Here is an 18,757-nt window from a genome sequence, read left to right as displayed (position 1 = left end):
CCCGCCCTCCATTTGCGGTCCAATTCTGGGGTCTTGGACAAAGGATGCCCCGGGGCCGGCGGCGATATCGCAGGACCCCATTCTAAAGACTTTTGAGTCCCTGGGGCTCCCTCCAGAAGAGTCCCAGAGCCCTTAGCAGCCAATAGGAAAGTGGGTTCGGTCTGGGTAGCTGTCTAATTGGCTCCGGTCTTCTGGAGCTGACACCACGGGCAAGAGGAGGGGAGAGGGGCGGTCCCGGGCTTCGGGGTGGGAACCGGATTCCAGCTGCGGCTCTCTCCCCGGCACCCCCGCCCTCACTGCCACGCCGACCGGCCAATGGACGTGCGGCTCGGGGCCGGCGGCGCGCGGTCATTGGCTGCGAGGCTGGCTGGGGAGAGGCGGGGCCGAGGCTTGAAGTTGGAGTGAGGGATCCAGCTGTGGTGTGCGCCCGGCTCCTCGCCGCCGCTTTCGCTTGCTCTCTCCGCGTCTCGGCCGGAGGAGGAGGCAGTGGCGCCGGCGACAGCTACGGCAGCAGCAGCCACCGCGGCGGCTGCGGCGGCGGCATCTCCGCCTCCAGCCCCGCCTGGGACGGCCCCTCGTCACCTCCCCGCCCCTCCTGGACCGGGAGCCGGCCGCCGGGAGGAGGAAGGAGCCGCCCCCCACCCCCTCCAAACCCACCCCCAAAGAGATTCCTCCTCCCCTCCCCCGCCGCCGCTGGCGCGGAGCCGGGACGATGCTGACCCCTTAGATCCTGCTCCAGCTGCGCCGCGGGAAGAGGGGGCGCCCCTCCTCGGACCCCCGCCTCCAGCCCTCTTCTCTCTCTCCCTCTTGGGGCCGCTTCGCCGAAGGTAGCGCCGAATCTGGCGACCGGAGCCTGGGCGCGAAGCGAAGAAGCCAGAACAAAGTGAGGGGGAGCCGGCCGGCTGGCCCGGGGGGCCCTAAAAGCACTGGGGAAGCGGGACTCGCGCCAGGCGGGGCTTCCCTTCGACCCGGCGCCCGGCGGGCAGCATGCCCCTGCGGGCAGGGGGATCTGGGCTGAACTGGCCCTCCAGGGGGCTCAGCCTGCGCCCTAGAGCCCCCCAGATGCGCCCCCGCCGGGGCCCCCCGCTTGCGTGAGGACACCTTTTCTGAGGGGCGCCTCTAGCCCCTCTCGAAACCTCCCGGGCCCCGGCTGGCCAGAGGATGGACGAGGAGGAGGATGGAGCGGGCGCCGAGGAGTCAGGACAGCCCCGGAGCTTCATGCGGCTCAACGACCTGTCGGGGGCCAGGGACCGGCCGGGGCCGGGGTCGGCGGAAAAGGACCCCGGCAGCGCGGACTCCGAGGCGGAGGGGCTGCCGTACCCTGCACTGGCCCCGGTGGTTTTCTTCTACTTAAGCCAGGACAGCCGCCCGCGGAGCTGGTGTCTCCGCACGGTCTGTAACCCATATCCTCCGGGGCACGACGACCGGGCTGGGGGGTCCGCAGGGGGGCGGGCCACCGCCTGAGGGAACCGAAAGCCAGGTGAGTCGGAGAAGTGAGCTTGGAAGACGGGCAGATGCGAGGGGAGCTGCTAGGGAGGGGAGGGGGCGTCAGAGTGGGAGCGGAGACGGGAGCAGGTTTGGCTGGTACCCCAGGCGAGCCCCACCTCGGTACACACACCTCAGTTCTCCTTGAGGGATTGGGATCCAGGCCAGGAAAAGAGAGGCGACGTGCCCCCATTGGTTGGCAGCTGGATGCTCTCCAGATGTGGGCAAGGGAGGGTCGTCATCCTCCAGATGTGGGAAGCTTCGGGAGCCCGGGAGCTCTATTCCGCCCGCCGCCAGTTAGCGAGCTGGGTTTGGTTTCCGAGTTTGGGGGGTGGGGTGGGGAGGAAGCTGCGGGGACGGGGGAGGGGGTACCGCAATCTCCTGGGTTTCCCTCCTGCCCCAGCTCCAAAGTTTGCAGTGGATTCTAGGGTCTAATTCCTCCACCCCACCCCACCCCCGCCCCGACCTGGTCCTTGAGACTGACGTTTTCACTGACCCTGAGGGAGATGCTGGGGGGCGGGGACCAGGTCCTAACCCCCCCAACCCCCACCCCGCGGGTTGGAGGCACAACAAGGAGATTCCGGCGGCGGCTGATGTCAGGGGCGCAGAATGAGAACAAGATGTGGTGGCGGAGAGCTATCTGCCCCCAGAGTCGGAGTAAAGACCCTTTCAGTAGGAACCCAGTGCTCCGAGTGCCTCCCTTCTCCCCAGTTCTTTATTCAATGCGGGGTGCTTAAGGTTGGCTTGGGGAGTTTTGTGCTAGATTTTTTTCTTGTGGAGGGAAAGACTGTGGCAAGAGCTTTGGCAAGCGGGGGATGGGATTAAGCAGGTCCAAGTTACCCATCCCCTTCCTATAGGAGCGCTCCTGCCTGACTGCCGAGCAGGTATGGGAGACCACAGCCTTCCGAGAAAGCCGTGGGGGGCACGGGGCACAGTGAGACTGTAAGCTGGTTCACTGAGGAAAGCTCAGGTCCACCACCTCATGTCTACTCCTTGGATGGCTTTGTGAAAGGCAAGCCCCACATTCCAGGAAGATAGATTTAGCACTGCCCTCTCTCCTGTGCCCTGTCTGGAATTGTGTGGGAGACCCCAGCCCCCTTACCCCCATGGCTTCTCCCCCTTAGCCCCCAGCACAAAACTCTGCTTGACTAATGCCCGGCTCCAGGCTCCTGGGTGAGTCCCATCACTGCCGAAAGGAATGGGGAGTGATGGGCTGCCATCCCTGGTCTGGACAGCTTCTCCTGGCTCTTTCTTCCCAGCACAGAGGCCCTTTTGGACCCAGGGTGAGAGATGTCAGTTCTCCCCTGTAACCAGCTGAGAGCCCAACTGGGACTCTGCTTTGGGGAGGGGAGAGCTTGGTGCCGCCCTCTGTCTCTGCAGCTCTGCTGCCTCTAGTCCGCAAAGCAGAGATGTGAGCCTGGGTCTCCCCCCAACCCCCACCCTGTGCGCCCTGTGGGTCTTTAGGAAGCTCCCCTCATCATACCCTCTCTCCATCCCCTGCTCTTTCCTTTCTCTTGGAGCTGCAGAAAAAAGGGGTTGCCTCAAAGGTCTGTAGACCTGCTGAACTGGCACATTTGTGCTCCCCACCCCCCACCCCAGAGTCCTTTCTCAGGGGTAGAGATGGGGAACAAATGTCTCTGCAAAAGAACAGTCTGGGGCCTCCCTCCTCTCCACTCCTAATCACCCACCCTCTCCATGAATGTGAAAAAGCGCTAGACCCAACTCCTCCATCTCGAGCCCCTGGGGTGTGTGGTGGCGGTGGTATGTGTGCAGAGAGAAATCTCCTCTTCTCTTTCCCTCCAAAAAGCCGCAGACCTCTTGGCCAGCATCTCCCCCGCCTCCCCCCCCCCCCCCCCCCGCTTCACCCGCATCTTAGGTGCTAGTGGATGGTCTGGGGTCAGATTTCTTCCTTGAGGAGGTCTGGAAAAGGGCAAGTGGAGAGGGCTGGAATGAGGAAAGAGAGGTGGAGGCCCAGCGCTCATCTTGGGAGTGGGGGGGTAAGTTTACCTCTAGTGGTGGGAGCCTGGGGTGTGGGGCATCAGCTTTACTGGGTCTGGACAAGCCCCTAAGCCTGGATTGGCTAAGGATGGGTGGAGAACAAATTTCTTGGCAAGGGAGCTGCTTCAGATGTGCCCTCACCATACTCATCACATCCTGTATCAAAAGAAAACTGTTTTCACGTCAGAGGGGCTCTGGACTGACTCTTGGACCTCAATCTTTCTCTCGGTCCTTTTGGTATCCTCAAGGCTTCCCTTGGCCGCACCTCTGGGCCTGAGGGACAGGACACCTCCCCTCAACTAACTGAAGCTCACTAGGTTCTTCTTGGCATTCTTCTCAGCCTCTTTAAGAGACCAGGTTTCCTAGAGAGGGGATCTAGACCCAGGTGGGACATGGTGTATGTGTGAATGTGTGCGTGTGTGCATGTTTGTGTGTGTGGATGTGTGTTGGGGAGGGAGGGGTGACAACCAAGGAAGGAGGAGCTCGGAAGTGCATATTTTGGTACTGGGGAGACCAGGGCTTCATGGACAGTCAGAAAGGCCCCCCTCCTCCCAGGCTATAGGGAAGGGAGTGTGTTGGACTTTGCAGGATGTGTTTCTTCAAGTGTGAGGGAGTGCGTTTCCCCTCCTGGGAAGGAGATCCTGAGCATTCCCTCGGCTGTTGTGTCACATCTGGAAGTTTGTGTAGGAGTTTCTCCAAGCTCAGAGCCCAGCACAGCTTTTTCTCATTTGGAAATCACAGGCTGGCATTTGGGATGCCGAGAGGGGGAGTGGGAAGAGGGCCAGAGGGGGAGAAGGGAGCCTGCCAGGAGTGGGGGGAGGAGAAGGGGAGGCCTGAGCAGCAGGAGCCCTAATGGCTTCCAGAAGTGAGTGTGAGTGTGTGAGCTGCGTGTGTCTGCAAGTATGTGTGTCTGGAGGGGAGGGGTCACCGGGAGTCTCTGGAGCTCTCCTTGCCACCATCCCAGCGTCCCAAGTTCCCCTGCTTCCCTTCCCTAGGGAGAAGTCTCCATTTTGGTCCTCAGAGAAAACGGAAGGGAGGTGTTCTTCGTATCTCCTCACCAGTTCCCCCCTCTTGTTTTCAACCCCAAGGCCCTCCAGAGACGGTTCTGGGGAGCAGGGCTGGGGCTAGAGAACTGAACTGGGCTGAGAGGGCCAGAGCACCCCCTCACACTCTTTCTGTCCCAGGCCCACCTTCCTTCCCGGCTCCACACACACTTTGCTCCTCTGAGCTGTTGGGGGACTCCCCATCACCCAGAGTGCCAGTTGGAGCCATTCCTGGGATTATCCCGACCACATAGCCCTCCTTCACCCTTGCCTGCTCCCGCCCGAGCTCTCACCCCGCCCTGCCTGCCTCAGCCAGGATGGCGACAGACACAACTGCTCACACACATACACACACGCGCATGCACGCAGACACACACACACACAGAGTCACAGACATTTGAATCAGATTTCTGGCCTATTTTCCCTCAAAGATTCCAGCGGGCCGGCTCTCTTGTGTCCCCATGTCTCACGTCTCTGTCTCTGGGTGGGGCTGGCTGCCTTTCTCAGGGCTGCAGTTTTCAGTTGAGCTGGAAACCTCCCTCCCCACACACCCACACTCTGGAACAGGAGATGGGCAGACCACTGTGAAACAGGCTTGTGGTGGGGGGGGGTTGGCTGGGGGAATCCCCTTTTCAGCCTCCCAACAGGAACCCTGCTTCTGAGCCCCTAGGTCTCACCCCACCTGGAGAATGCTGAATCTCATAGGCACCAGCCTCTCCAGGGGCAAATGAGACAAGCACCCCACCTTCCCAACAAGTACTGGGAGGCCAGGATTCCTGGGTCCAGGCCAGTTTCCTCTTCAGCGCTCCTTAGTCTCAGATTTGCTGGCTCCTAGCAGGGAATGGGACAGCTGGGGGGGCTGCTTCCCTTCTCAAAAATGCCTTGCCCAGAGCCCCCATACCCCTGGAGGTGGTCCAGCTCTACCTTCCTCTCCCTTATAGCTGCCTAACTAGGCAAGGGCTCTAGATAAAGCCCCACAGAGAAGACTCAGTTGTGTAGCTAACATGCTCTAGTTTTTTTCTTGGAGGGAGGAGAGGGGGAGGGATGGAAGTGGGGTTCCTCACCCTGCCATTTCCTTTTTCTCTGCTTTTGATGGTGGGTTGTTGGGAGAAGAAAAATCCTCCCTTCTCCTACCCACCTCCCCCTTTGGGATCCACTCCAGCCCGGACAGTCACCATAGCAACAGTAGACATGTGACTGCACAGGTCTCTCACAGTCACTATGGCAACCAGTGTCCCCCATTCCCCTGGTTACTATGGAGATTTGTCACATGGTTCCCCCTTCCCGAACCTGATAACCTGTGGGTCTCCCCACTTCCCCTTCCCTGCATGAGGATAAGACAGAAACCTGGGTAAGGGGAGTTCATATGTGAGAGGGTCCTTTTTGTTACCATGGCAACAAATCCACACCACCTGGTGACACATCCTCCTGTTGTTATGGCAACAGAGGAACATCACACAGTGACATACGGCTATATTCTCAAGGAAATGAGCCCTACTCTGATAAGGGTGAAAACCTCCCCATCCCCGTTAATTATTCCTCAGTTTAGATTGTCCCAAGTTTTCCTGTGCCTTGGTGTTTCCACTTTCCGTTTATGTTTATCTATAGGGAAAAGGGAGAGGTGAGAGTGGCAGGATGTACCTAGGAGTAAGGTGAATTGTCTGTGGGGGCTTTTAAGAAGGGGCTTCCATTGTTAAGAGCTGGAGGTGAGGTTATCTGCGGGCAGACTCTGGCTATAAGAAGCCTCAGTATGAGCATGTGTACGGTGTGGATAGAAAGATGGACAGCTCCTTTACAGTGTCACTTCTCCCCACCCCACCCCCAGTTATCATTAATGTATTGCTATTGGACCAATTAAGGTAGGAAAACATGAATGGGAGACACACCTGGCTTCTAGGCAGGGATATTGATTGATTCATCCATTCGTTCGTTCACTCATTCTTCCCATGTATTGGTCATCGGCTACATGCCAGGCACCACTCTAAGCTGTGTAGGGGCTTGGATGTGTCAGAATGCCCCTGCCTCGGCGAGGGAGATGAAACAAGGGCACAGATGATGTGATGGACTCACTGCCATTAGGGAGGTCCAAACAGGTGTCCCAGGAGCTCCTCTCTCCAGGAGAACTACCCGCCTCCCCCCAACGTGGAGACATCTGCTCATATGGGTCCCTTCCAGAAACTCTTCGCTACAGAAGAGAAGAGGGGGCTATCTTGGGGAAAGCAGGCCAGTTCTTGAAGGTAATTGTGTCCTTCCTCTTCCAGATGTTGGTCCCAAGGGAGCTCCTTTCCTGTCCCCTTTATTCCAGGGTGGCCCCTGGCTGACCCTCATTCTGGGGAGAGATCCACTGGGCTCTAGCTCTACTCAGGAAATCAGCTCCATGGAAACAGAGCACTCCTCTGATTTCCCCATTCCATCTACTTACCCCAAAAGCCTGGAAATGTTTTTTAAACTCTTATTCCTGTGAGGTTAGGGAAATTGTAGTGCTTTGGGAAGTTTGGGTACCTGTCAGTGGAAAGGGGTGTGGTCTGAGGGAAAAGGGCCTGGGTGATAGGACTGGGTAGGAGGGCTTTGAGGGGGTTGAGTGTGGACTCCTGGAGAGGGATACTGGCCTGAGGTTTAAGACAGAGATGGGGTATGGCTGGAGCCAGCTTCAAGGAAAGTTCTTGGGTCCCTGGCCAAAGCCTTCTCCACTCTGAAAGTGGAGTTATGACAGGAAGATTCCATCTGCTCAGGGCCCTGTCTGTTGCACTGAGCCTGGCTTCTTGGGTCATGCTGTGGGCTGCCATGGCACCCTCTGCACCTTCTTTCTCGAGGCCTTCTCCTTCCTCTGGCCTCCCATTTCTGCTTGTTTCTAGCCTCTTTACTCTTTCCCACCCCTCTCATGTTTTCCTTGAGAAAATGGGATGCTCAATCATTTATCTGTGAGCTTGATCCCCAGAACTTTCTAAGGTCTGGAAGCCATTTTGTACATTCTCCTGCTGAAGGGCTAGAAGTGAATCCCTTAATGAGATCCACTATGTGTAAAAAGACCTCTCTCCCCCTTGCTGCAAAACAGAGCTTTGCTGGAAACCCTAAGAAGGAGTGGTGGCGGCATGGTCTGTATACATGGTACCGTCTGCTCTGCCCAGGCTGAGGGCTTGTGTCCAGTACAGGGGCTGGTATGTAGTCGGTCCTCATTACTTAAACGTGTGAATGTGTCTGGAGGCCACCTGAGGGCTTTGAGAGGCCAGGGGGCTGGTGGGGAAGAGGCAGCCTGTGCCTCTGGTCCTGTGGCACTTGTCTGCCTCGGCCTGTCAGTTTGGTGCTGCCAGTGTGGTCGTGACAGCCCCTTCCATGCAGCCTGAGCAGCTATGGAAGCTACTATCCCAGATCAGAAGCTTAGAAACCTCCGTCTCATCTGGGTCTCTTCCATGACCTTCAGCACGTGACTTTGTGTGGGCCTCAGTTTCCTTGAGTTCTGCCGAAGAAGGTGATCTATTCCAGCTCAGATAATTCCTGAGGCTGTTGTGAGCATCCAGTGTGGCGTGCTGTGAAAGTGCTTGGTAAACTGTAAGGCAGGCATAATCCGACTTTAGGTTTGTGTCACACATTCACATACATTATCTCATTTGCTTCTCACATCTTCCCTGTGAGGTAGGGAGAACAGGATTCAGATTCAGCAGCAAACTCTTAGTGCCTGGCATTTCCAACAAGCACTATTGATTTTATCCCCTAAATGGCTTGTGCAAATAGTCAGGATATTTGTGGCTTTTCCTACTTTACAGAAGAGGAAGCTGGGTCCAGAGAGGTGAGATGGCCAAGGTGGGGGTCTGGACCAGCATGATATATAGGCCAGCATCCTCCCAGCATACCTGGCTCCATCTCAGATGGGGTTGGGAGGTCAAGCAGCAGGAGGTGCTTGGACAAGACGGTAATCAGGTTTCACCTGGCCAGCTGTTTCCTTGACCACTCGGTACCTGGTTTGAGCGCATCAGTATGTTGGTCATCCTTCTCAACTGTGTGACCCTGGGCATGTTCCGGCCGTGTGAAGACATCGCCTGTGACTCCCAGCGCTGCCGGATTCTGCAGGTGAGCATGTGTGTGGTGAGCAAGAGGGCAGTTCCTGGTCTTTATAACCCTGACTTGGCAAGAGGCCCTGAGCCCAGAGGTGCGGGTGGGGGTGGGGTGGGGGGGATTTGCCCACCCTTTTCTCAGTTTCAGCAGCCTTTTGTCCCCATATCAGGCCTTTGATGACTTCATCTTTGCCTTCTTCGCTGTGGAGATGGTGGTGAAGATGGTGGCCTTGGGCATCTTTGGGAAAAAATGTTACCTGGGAGATACTTGGAACCGGCTTGACTTTTTCATCGTCATTGCAGGGTGAGGGCCTGGAGTGGAAGAGTGATGGATCAGATAAGTCCCTTCCCCAGGTCCAGGGTTCTAGGCCTGGCCCCCTACCCCTGCCCACTTATAGCATTGCTTTCTCCCTGGCTGTCCACTAAGGGTCCAGGGCTGTCCTGCTTATGTTGCTCAGACCCATACCTCTCTGAGTTCCACGACCCCTCCATCCACACTCTTTTCTGTTCAGTCTCTGATAAGGAGTTCGTTCGTCCTTGGATTGAGGGTGGCCTTGCCCCTAGGGAGAGAGCTGGCTTTTCAGGGTCCCTTGGTGGAAGGGGAGGATTCCTGCCCCATCACAGCAGGATTCCTCATTGACCTCTTTTGACCCTCATGGCGGCCTCAGATTCAAAGGGCTTCCCTTTGGCCCCCTCCCTGCAGGATGCTGGAGTATTCGCTGGACCTGCAGAACGTCAGCTTCTCAGCTGTCAGGACAGTCCGTGTGCTGCGACCCCTCAGGGCCATTAACCGGGTGCCCAGTGAGTGACCCCTCAGCCCTCGGCCCCTGGACAGGGAACACCAAGAGGAAATATGGAAGTCTCAGATCCCACCCCTACCTCCTGGCCACTCATAGGCCTCATGAGGGTTTGGCACAATGAGACAGACCCCCCTCAGAGAAGGGCTCAGTGGAAATCTGGGTCACTGGAGCCAAAGGGAGCCCCCATACCAGCTGTGGCACTGTGAGATTTACCTGGAAAGGCTCTTCCCTCTCATTTCAGCCTGATTTTAGGTCCTAGTCTCAGGGGGTCTCAGATGACCTGTTCCCTTCAGCTACACTACCCTCCCTCCAGTGGAAGAAGGGTGGGTGGGAGCAGGGTAGAGAGTTGGCAGACCAGGAGAAATGGGTGCAAAGTGGGACGGCCTTTTCTAGCCAGAACTGCATCTCATGCCATCTGGTTCTCGTTGGAACCGCAGTGGCCACACTGAGCATGGCTTCTCTCAAGACGAGGCCGCTCCATGCCTCATCCTCCCGCCTATGTCCCTTTCCACCCCCTTCCAAGCCGCTGCAGCAACTGACTGCCGGGACCATTATCTAAATTAAACCGCATCGGTTTCTGAGCCAGCCAGGCTTTGGCAGCTCCAGCTCCCCCCCACATCCCGCCCCCCACCCTTGCTCAGGCCCCCATTGCAACTCCCCAGCCTACACAAACTGCAGATGGTCTCTGCTGCTGTCCCAGTGGGGTGGGTGGGGGCATGTTTCTGGGGCTCTGTGTCTGTTGTAGCAGTAGCCCCCTTTGCTGCTGTGCACACGTGCCTCTGTGTGGATGTGGATATATGTCAGGGTGGCCAGAGGTGGTTAGTATGTCTTCCAGGCATTGAGGTATGTTGGTGTTAACGGGATCTCCAGACAGAGGCATGCCTTCTCTTCTCTCCCACCCCAGGTGATGGCTGGCAGATTTATAGGCCTCTAACTACCAGTGTAATTCCCTTAATGCAAACCCTGAGGAATTGATCTCAGTGGGAGCACAGGGAAGCTGAAGGGAGCTGGGTTTGGGGGAGGGGAGAGTAACTGAGAAAACTGGGAGGGCCTAGTGGGAGGGGTGGGGCGGGTGGGCTGCTGTAGTCATCAGCAGGGTTAATTAGCAACTGCTTAGAAGGTTTTTCCCTGGAGGGGTCAGGGGTGGCACTTTAGGGCACATGAGTGGTACTTTAGGGGTCAAAACTAGTCACTAGAGCTCTGTGTGTTTGACAAAGGCTTGGTGGCCTAGGGGCTAGTTCGCTGTGTGTGCTCAGCCGCTCAGTCATGTCCGACTCTTTGCAACCCCATGGACTGCAGCCTGCCATGCTTCTCTGTCCGTGGGGATTTTCCAGGCAAGAATACTGGAGTGGGTTGCCATGCCCTCCTCCAGGGGATCTTCCCAACCCAGGGATCGAACCCAGGTCTCCCACATTGCAGGTGGATTCTTTACTATCTGAGCCACTAGGGAAGCCCATTAGCTAGTTTCGACATCCTAAATCTGGAGTAGGGAAGGTGGGCAGTATCTAACAGCATCTTAGGGGGTAGGTTTGTGGAGGCTTTCCCAGGGAAAGGGGTTGTTAACAAATGGCCACCTGAGAAAACAGCCTCAGGTCTCTCAGGCCCTGATGTGAGAAACTGGACCAGGCAGAGACTAGACCCAGGAAGGGGGCTCAGAACCACGGTGAAGTGCAGGTCATCTTGGTCCCTGCTGAGGGCTTGTTTCTCAAAGGGAAATTCCTCCCAGCTAACATCCGTGCTGGAGTTCTCTGCCTTGGTTTCCCCAGTGACTTTGGGGTCAGGTGATTATGACTGATGAGAGAAAGAAGTAGGATGGGAGTGTGTGTGTGTGTGTGTGTGTGTGTGTGTGTGTGTGTGCGCTGGGGAGTGGGATGCGGAAGCTGGGAAGTGGGTTTTAAAGTCCTGGAACCTATATTTGGCAGCTCTATGATACTGGACAAGTCATGCCAGTCCTCTGAGCCTTGACCCTCATCTGCAAATTGGGGGTGATGGTATCCGCTCTGTGATGATGTTAGGAGAGTTGGGTAGGATGTGGTGCTGGAGACTGTTTTGGACACTGTGGCCACTCTGCCCGTCCTTGGTGGCACTGTGCTCTGACTGGTGTGGGTGGACAGAGAGGGAGAGTGGGTAGGGGTTAGGGGCTGTGAGGGCTGCCTACAGAGTCAGCAGTGTCTGTTGGTCTCCCTCCAGCTTGAGCCGGGCTGCCTCAGCCTTGGAGGCCCCGGTGGGCCCTCTCTGGGAGTGCTGCCAGGCCTGTGGCAGCCAGCCTAGCCCGGCCAGCCTGGCACCCCCCAGCGTGGCTTCTGCCCCCACAGGCATGCGCATCCTCGTCACGCTGCTGCTGGATACGCTGCCCATGCTGGGCAACGTCCTGCTGCTGTGCTTCTTCGTCTTCTTCATCTTTGGCATCGTTGGTGTCCAGCTGTGGGCAGGACTGCTTCGTAACCGATGCTTCCTGCCTGAGAATTTCAGCCTGTGAGTGGCACATGGGTGGGAGGTGACCTGGGAGTGACTGTGGGGCTGGGACCTCCCTCAGTCCCTGTTGCTGGTGACATACCTGTTCTGTTATTAATGATGTGTCTGGTGATCAAACTTGGCTACACACTGAAGTCATCTGGGGAGCTGAGACAACTGCTAAGGCCTGGGTTCCCCGGCTCCCCATTCTGATATCATTTGTATGGGATTCAACCTGAGTGTGGGGATTTTTAAAAGCTCCTTAGTGAGCCTAAAGTGCAGCCAAATTGGGAACCACTGCCCTAGAATGGAGCCTTCCTATATCCCGACCCTGGAGTCCACCCTCAATCTGTGTGCTCCAGGCGCCCCTCATGCGCACCCACAAACCCCTGCCCCTGCCTAGTACTTGCCCTGCGTGCCTCAGTGCATCCACCCAGCTCTCCCTTCCTGGGCCCTGTCCCCTGAAAACCCTGGTCTCAGCCTCATTCCTGTCTGCTCCTCAGCCCCCTGAGCGTGGACTTGGAGCGCTACTACCAGACTGAGAACGAGGATGAGAACCCATTCATCTGCTCCCAACCTCGTGAAAATGGCATGCGCTCCTGCAGGAGTGTGCCCACGCTGCGCGGGGACGGGGGTGGCGGCCCGCCCTGTGGCCTGGACTACGAGGCCTACAACAGCTCCAGCAACACCACCTGCGTGAACTGGAACCAGTACTACACCAACTGCTCCGCGGGGGAGCACAACCCCTTCAAGGGTGCCATCAACTTTGACAACATTGGCTATGCCTGGATTGCCATCTTCCAGGTGGGGTAGTCTGGGCGTTGGGAGAGTTCCCAGGGCCCAAGTGCTAGGACACAGTCCCGGCTTGGAGTGGTCATCCTCAGGCTTGAGCTGGGATCAGGGCCTCTAGAGGAGACTGCGGGAAACTCTAGGGGGCCCAGAAGTAACCTGCCGCTTTGCAACCTCCCCAGGTCATCACGCTGGAGGGCTGGGTCGACATCATGTACTTTGTGATGGATGCCCACTCCTTCTACAACTTCATCTACTTCATTCTTCTCATCATTGTGAGTGATTCCTCAAGCTCTTGTGGGGATGGAGGACACTGGGGAAATGGATAGGGAGCCCAGAGAGGGGTCTGAAATTCTAGCTCTCAGTGCAAGTCTCATAGAGATGCAGGCAGAGGGCATTGTTATGAGGAATCAGGAGGAAATCCAAAGTCAAAGCCTGTCACTTATCACCACTTACAATCTTGAGCAAGTCATTCCCCATGAGGCCCCCAGCCCTACCCTGGGCATTTGTTTCTTCATCAGTAAAATGGGTGGTTCTCAACCCAGGGTGATACCACCTCTCCTAGGGGGCACTTGGAAATGCAAAGGGTTGTTCTGTTTTTTATGAGGACAAGGGGAGCACTTTTGGCATTTTGCTGGGAGGCAGGGGGTAAATAATAGACACCTTGAAATGACAGTCCTGCAAACAAGGAATTGTTCCACTCCAAATTCCCATCATTTGGTGTTGAGAAACACTGTGTGATCTGTTGTTCCAGCTCAGAAGTTCCAAGACTTTATGAGGACAGAAGACAGAGGCAAAAGTAGCAATATTTAGTAGTTTTAATCACTACCGTGATTAGTAATTTAATTGCTACCACATATAGCTAGTATTTATTGAGCATGTACTATGTGCCAGTCCCTGCTCGGACCGCTTTTTCATGTGCTGGTGCGTTTAATCCTCACTAAGGTCCCGTTATTAGCTCCATTTTACAGATGAGGAAACATCAGTTTCCTCATCTGTCTGACCCAATCATGTGCTTTGAATGTGCTTTGGCTTAGTCTTGCTGGGCTGAGTGCTGCTGCTGAAGTGTGCTGTAACATCTGCTGCCCGCTTCGTCCTCAGCTTCCCTGTGAGGTGGCAGGTGCAGGGACTGTGGGCCTCATCTTCTAAACAAGACCTCTGAGCTCCAGAGGGCAGGCTTGCTGGAGCTGAGCATTCAGCCCCAGGCTATTGCCTCCAAATCCAACCCTTTTCCCACGTCACCAAGAGGCCAGTGACATAGCCAGACAGAAAGACAGATAAGAGAAAGATGAGAGAAAGAGATGAAGATCTACTCAGGACTTAGGCTCCAGAGAGAGGTGGAGACAGAATAAAGACCTGTTGGTGAGTGAGAGGGGTCCCTGAGAAAGAACAGCCCCTCCGCCCCCAATCGTCCCTGATGGGGAAAAGTAGCCAGGCTTGGGCCTGTTCCATTCTCCCCACCGTCACCCGGGCAGCAAGGTTAGCACCTCTGGGAGGTGGTCTGTGATCTTTTTCCCCATTGGGCTCTCTCTGAGCCTGGGGAGTGGGAGGGAAGCAGACAGAGAGGTAAGGGACCTTGTTTCCACCCTCCCACACACCCCATGAAAAATCTTTCCAAACAGCTCTCCGGAATCACACTAGTGAAGCTAATTATCATAATTACTAGGACACAATCTAGAAAAAAAAATTTGCCTTTCACCATAAATATTCATTACTTTCATTCTGGATCATTGTCCAAGCAATTGCCATCCCAGAGGCCCAGGGTGGGGGTGGGGGGGTGGGGACTGAGGTATGAAAGTGGAGACATGACAGTGTGGTCAAGTCAGGGTGGCAGCCTGGCTAGTCTGCAGGGTTCAGGGTCAGCCTGTCACCCAGCTTGGGGCGAGGAGAGACATGGTTTGGAAAAGGGATACAGGCAAGGCCAATGGTCTTGAGGATACTGAGGTCCCGGGGTTAAAGGTCTTACTCAAGGTCACACAGCAGGACTTGGGACTAGAAGCAAGAGTTTTGTAAATGGTGTTTTTGCCAGAATATCAAAAGCTCAATCCAATGTGAAAACCCGTGTCCCCCAAATAGCATTCATTTCCATAGCCTTCTCTACTCCTAACGGAAAGTGAGAAGGGGGGTGCTCACAATCTTGAACGATGGGGTTGTTTAGGGGCGGAGAATTGGGGAGATATCCTTGCCAATAACCTCGTGATCAATAGCAATTCCTTGGAATTCCACAGAGGTTGGTTCAGGTCTTAGCCTTGCTGTGCTGAACGATCATGGGGAAATTCCTCAACATCTCTGAACCTGTTTCCTCACTTGTCAGATGGAGATAATAAGTGTCACCTCTTAAAAAAAATAAAGTGTCACCTCTTCAGATTGTCATGAGAATGAAACAGGATGATGCTTGGACAATTATCGAGCCTATTATCTGGCACATAGGAAGTGCTCAGTACTTGGCAGCATGCTCTGTGAGTCCCTCTCCTTTAGGCTGTCTCCTCTTTTTGTCCCCACCCCGATAGGTGGGCTCTTTCTTCATGATCAACCTGTGCCTGGTGGTGATTGCCACACAGTTCTCAGAGACCAAGCAGCGGGAAAGCCAGCTGATGCGGGAGCAGCGCGTGAGATTCCTTTCCAACGCCAGCACCCTGGCCAGCTTCTCCGAGCCCGGCAGCTGCTACGAGGAGCTGCTCAAGTACCTCGTGTATATCCTCCGGAAAGCAGCCCGAAGGCTGGCCCAGGTCTCCCGGGCAGCGGGCGTGCGGGTTGGCCTGCTGAGCAGCCCAGCGCCCCGTGGGGGCCAGGAGCCCCAGCCCAGTGGCAGCTGCTCTCGCCCCCACCGCCGGCCGTCCGTCCACCACCTGGTGCACCATCACCACCACCATCATCACCACTACCACTTGGGCAATGGGACTCTGCGGGCCCCCCGGCGCAGCCCGCAGATCCAGGACAGAGATGCTAGTGGGTCCCGCCGGCTCATGCTGCCACCACCCTCAACACCTGCCCTTTCCGGGGGCCCTCCAGGGGGTGCAGAGGCGGTGCACAGCTTCTACCATGCTGATTGCCACTTGGAGCCAGTCCGCTGCCAGGCACCCCCTCCCAGGTCGCCGTCAGAGGCATCGGGCAGGACTGTGGACAGTGGGAAGGTGTACCCCACCGTGCACACCAGCCCTCCACCTGAGATGCTCAGAGAGAAGGCACTAATGGAGGTGGCTCCCGCCTCTGGACCCAGCACCCTCACCAGCCTCAACATCCCACCCGGGCCCTACAGCTCTATGCACAAGCTGCTGGAGACACAGAGTACAGGTAAGAACTCCGGGTGGAGGCATGTTAGTGCCCCTCACCCAGGGACCAGGTGATGTCCTATCCCAGGGAGGACTGAGGGGATCTGGAGTCAGAAGGACAGGGCCTGGATTCCCATTCTGCCTTTCTCGGCCTTGGGACCTTCAACCAGTCACATCACTTCTTTGAGCCCCAATTTTCTCATCTATTAAAATGGGAGTCATAATTCCTACATTGTAATGACATCAATAGTTGTCTGTAACAAGCACCTATGCTCTGCTCTATGCCATTTGCACTTGTTGACGATTGCTATGTGCCTGTCGCATGCTTCACAGGCAAAACCCCGTTGGGTCCTCTTATCAGTTTAAGTGATAAACTTTCCTTATTTTACTGATGAGGAGGAGGAGCTTGGAGAGGTTGTGTGACTTGCCCAAGGCGCTGTTGTTGGTGAGGGGTGGAGTCAGGGCCCTCTGACTCTGGGGTCCATGCTCTATAGTCCAGGTTCAGAGGGGGAAATGGTGTATGACCTCGGTGAGCCCCATGCCCCATGCTAAGGGGACTCCTGTAAATACAAATGTCACTGTGTCCCCATAGGGAGACCTGGGGCTTGGTGCAGCAAGTCCTCAGAGGCCTCTAGACTGATGGATAGAAAGAATACCCAGTGTTGTGGGGAAGGGAAATGCTTGTGCCTTGGGGCATCCCCCAGTCAGGCAGGGGTGATGAGCCCTCCTCTACAGACTCACTGCAGCCAAAGCCCAGGGCCTGTGCTTCAGGAAGAATGTGGCACGTGGGAGAAGTGGGATATTTGTGGGCTGTTATGTGGGAATGTGGGCTGGACAGGAAGGTGCCATCACAGAACACAGTGGGAAGGGTTCTTATGCCAGTTCCGCTATTACCCTGCCAAGGGGCGCCAGCCAGCCACACACACGTATGGTTCTGTTTCCCTCTGTGTAAAAGGCGGGGCTGGGACCATCACAGCTGTGAGTGGTGCTTACTGATGTCCTCCTGCAGGCAGGCGGAAGGGCTGGGCCCCAAGCCAGGCGTCTTTACATCTGTGCTTTACCTGGGTGGTCTCTGAGGGTCCTCGCAGCTCTCAGTCTATGATCAAGCTGGATTTAAACGGACAGTGGTGCCTTGGGATGGGTCACTGTGTGCATGCACACGTGCTGTCTGGTGTGTGTGCGTGTGTTCATAAAGGTGACCACTGTGTGTCTGTGCCATCTACATGCACAAGTATGGATGCTTGTGTCCACACGTCTGCTGTGTGTAGGTGCATGTGTGCACACATGGGGTGGGGCTCTGGTTTAGTGTGTACACATGCCCTTGTGTGCACATGCCTGGCATACATGTACTGGGTGATGTGTATGGATCTGTGTACACCTGTGTTTCGCTCTACATGTATAAATGACTTGTGAATGGTGTGTGTATGTACACAGTACATGTGTGTGCAAGTATGTACCTAGTGCACAAGTGCAAGTGTCTGGCGTGAGAACGTACATGAACGTGTAAGGCTGTCCAAACCTGAGGACAACCAGCAGTGACTGTCAGTGGGATGCTGTTGGCGTTTGGGGGCATTCTATTGCTCAGGATCACCCACACTGCAGGCCATTCAGTACCCTTGCCCACCAAGTGCCTGGTACCACCATTGAAAGAACTCCAAACTCCCCCACTCATTTTATATACATGCTGAGGGAAGGTCACCCCAAGTAGGAAAGCCTGGAGCCTCTAACCTCTACCTTCCTGTCCCAGGCGCCTGCCAAAGCTCTTGCAAGATCTCCAGCCCTTGCTTGAGGGCAGCCAGCGGAGCCTGTGGCCCAGACAGCTGTCCCTACTGTGCCCGGACCGGGGCAGGGGAGGTGGGGCTCACTGGCCACGAGATGCCTGACTCAGACAGTGAGGCGGTTTATGAGTTCACGCAAGATGCTCAGCATGGCGACCTCCGGGATCCCCACAGTCGGCGTCGACGGAGCCTGGGGCTGGATGTGGAGCCCAACTCTGTGCTGGCCTTCTGGAGGCTGATCTGTGACACTTTCCGGAAGATTGTGGACAGCAAGTACTTTGGTCGGGGAATCATGATTGCTATTCTGGTCAACACACTCAGCATGGGCATCGAATACCACGAGCAGGTAGGGGCCTGGGCAAGGCATGGTTCTCGGGGCTGGGCATCCTCTATCTTCCTCTCCTCCCACCCCGAGTTGTTTCCTCTCTGTGCTGTCAGCCTGCATGGCCAGGAGGAGGGCAAAAGAGAGCTGCACCAATGCGTGGGAACTCTTTGGAGGATGAAAGCCAGGGAATGTCACGCAGTCTCGGAGTGTGGAGGTTGCCTAGGGGCAGGGACTGAGCTGGGTGTGTTTTATCGGGAGGGTTCTGAGAAGAGGTGGGCTTTAAAGGATGTAAATGAGTGGTGAGCATCAGATGCGGGCCAGACCATTTTGGAGGGACAAGTCATAGATAGGGGCATTCACCTGACTCAGTAATTAGGGGTGTGATTGACTGGTGGCAGGAGGGGGCTGTGCGGGTAGAGGTGAGGAGTGGGGGCCTGGAGCTGGCCCCTGGGGAGGGTAGAGAGGGTGGCCATCTGCTTCGGGCCTCTGTTCTGGGAGCCGTGCTGCGAGCGGGGAGGGCGCTGCAGGGTAGAGGAGAGCTCCCAGCATGGTGAGGGGACTTGAAACCTTTGCGTTTGAGGAATCGTTCTAAGAACCAGGATGTTTAGTCAGGAGAAGAGGAGGCTCAGCAGGGACAGGCGAGCTGTCTTCAAATATTTGAAGGGCTGTCATGTGGAAGAGGGAGCAGGCTTATTTTGTGGGGCCAATAGCTGCAAGCAATGTGATTTGAGCTGAGGCGGGGAAAAGGCTGTTTTCTCTCT

General features: G+C 56.1%; 1 protein-coding gene across 3 annotated transcripts in view; it reads left to right on the top strand.

The window, feature by feature from the left end:
• The first annotated feature begins 441 nt into the window (after positions 1-441).
• The window catches only part of CACNA1G (calcium voltage-gated channel subunit alpha1 G), a 62,146-nt gene continuing 43,830 nt past the window's right edge, over positions 442-18,757 (top strand). For 2 of the 3 annotated variants that reach the window (XM_088828975.1, XM_055407564.2), the window contains exons 1-9: positions 442-1,403; positions 8,483-8,594; positions 8,749-8,882; positions 9,282-9,379; positions 11,694-11,853; positions 12,336-12,636; positions 12,804-12,896; positions 15,132-15,915; positions 17,641-18,017. In XM_088828975.1, coding sequence (XP_088685101.1) covers positions 1,162-1,403; positions 8,483-8,594; positions 8,749-8,882; positions 9,282-9,379; positions 11,694-11,853; positions 12,336-12,636; positions 12,804-12,896; positions 15,132-15,915; positions 17,641-18,017 — 2,301 coding nt within the window. In that variant the 5' untranslated portion in view covers positions 442-1,161. Of the gene's footprint in view, positions 1,404-8,482; positions 8,595-8,748; positions 8,883-9,281; positions 9,380-11,693; positions 11,854-12,335; positions 12,637-12,803; positions 12,897-15,131; positions 15,916-17,640; positions 18,018-18,757 lie in introns of those variants that run through there. The other variant, XM_088828974.1, reaches the window with a different exon arrangement.

The sequence above is a fragment of the Moschus berezovskii genome, chromosome 20 (assembly GCF_049115385.1).
Source record: "Moschus berezovskii isolate FMDL1 chromosome 20, NW_MosBer_1.0, whole genome shotgun sequence".
Taxonomy (NCBI): Eukaryota; Metazoa; Chordata; class Mammalia; order Artiodactyla; family Moschidae; genus Moschus; species Moschus berezovskii.
Note: the sequence above shows the minus strand (reverse complement) of the source record. Positions and strands in the feature narration are given on the sequence as shown.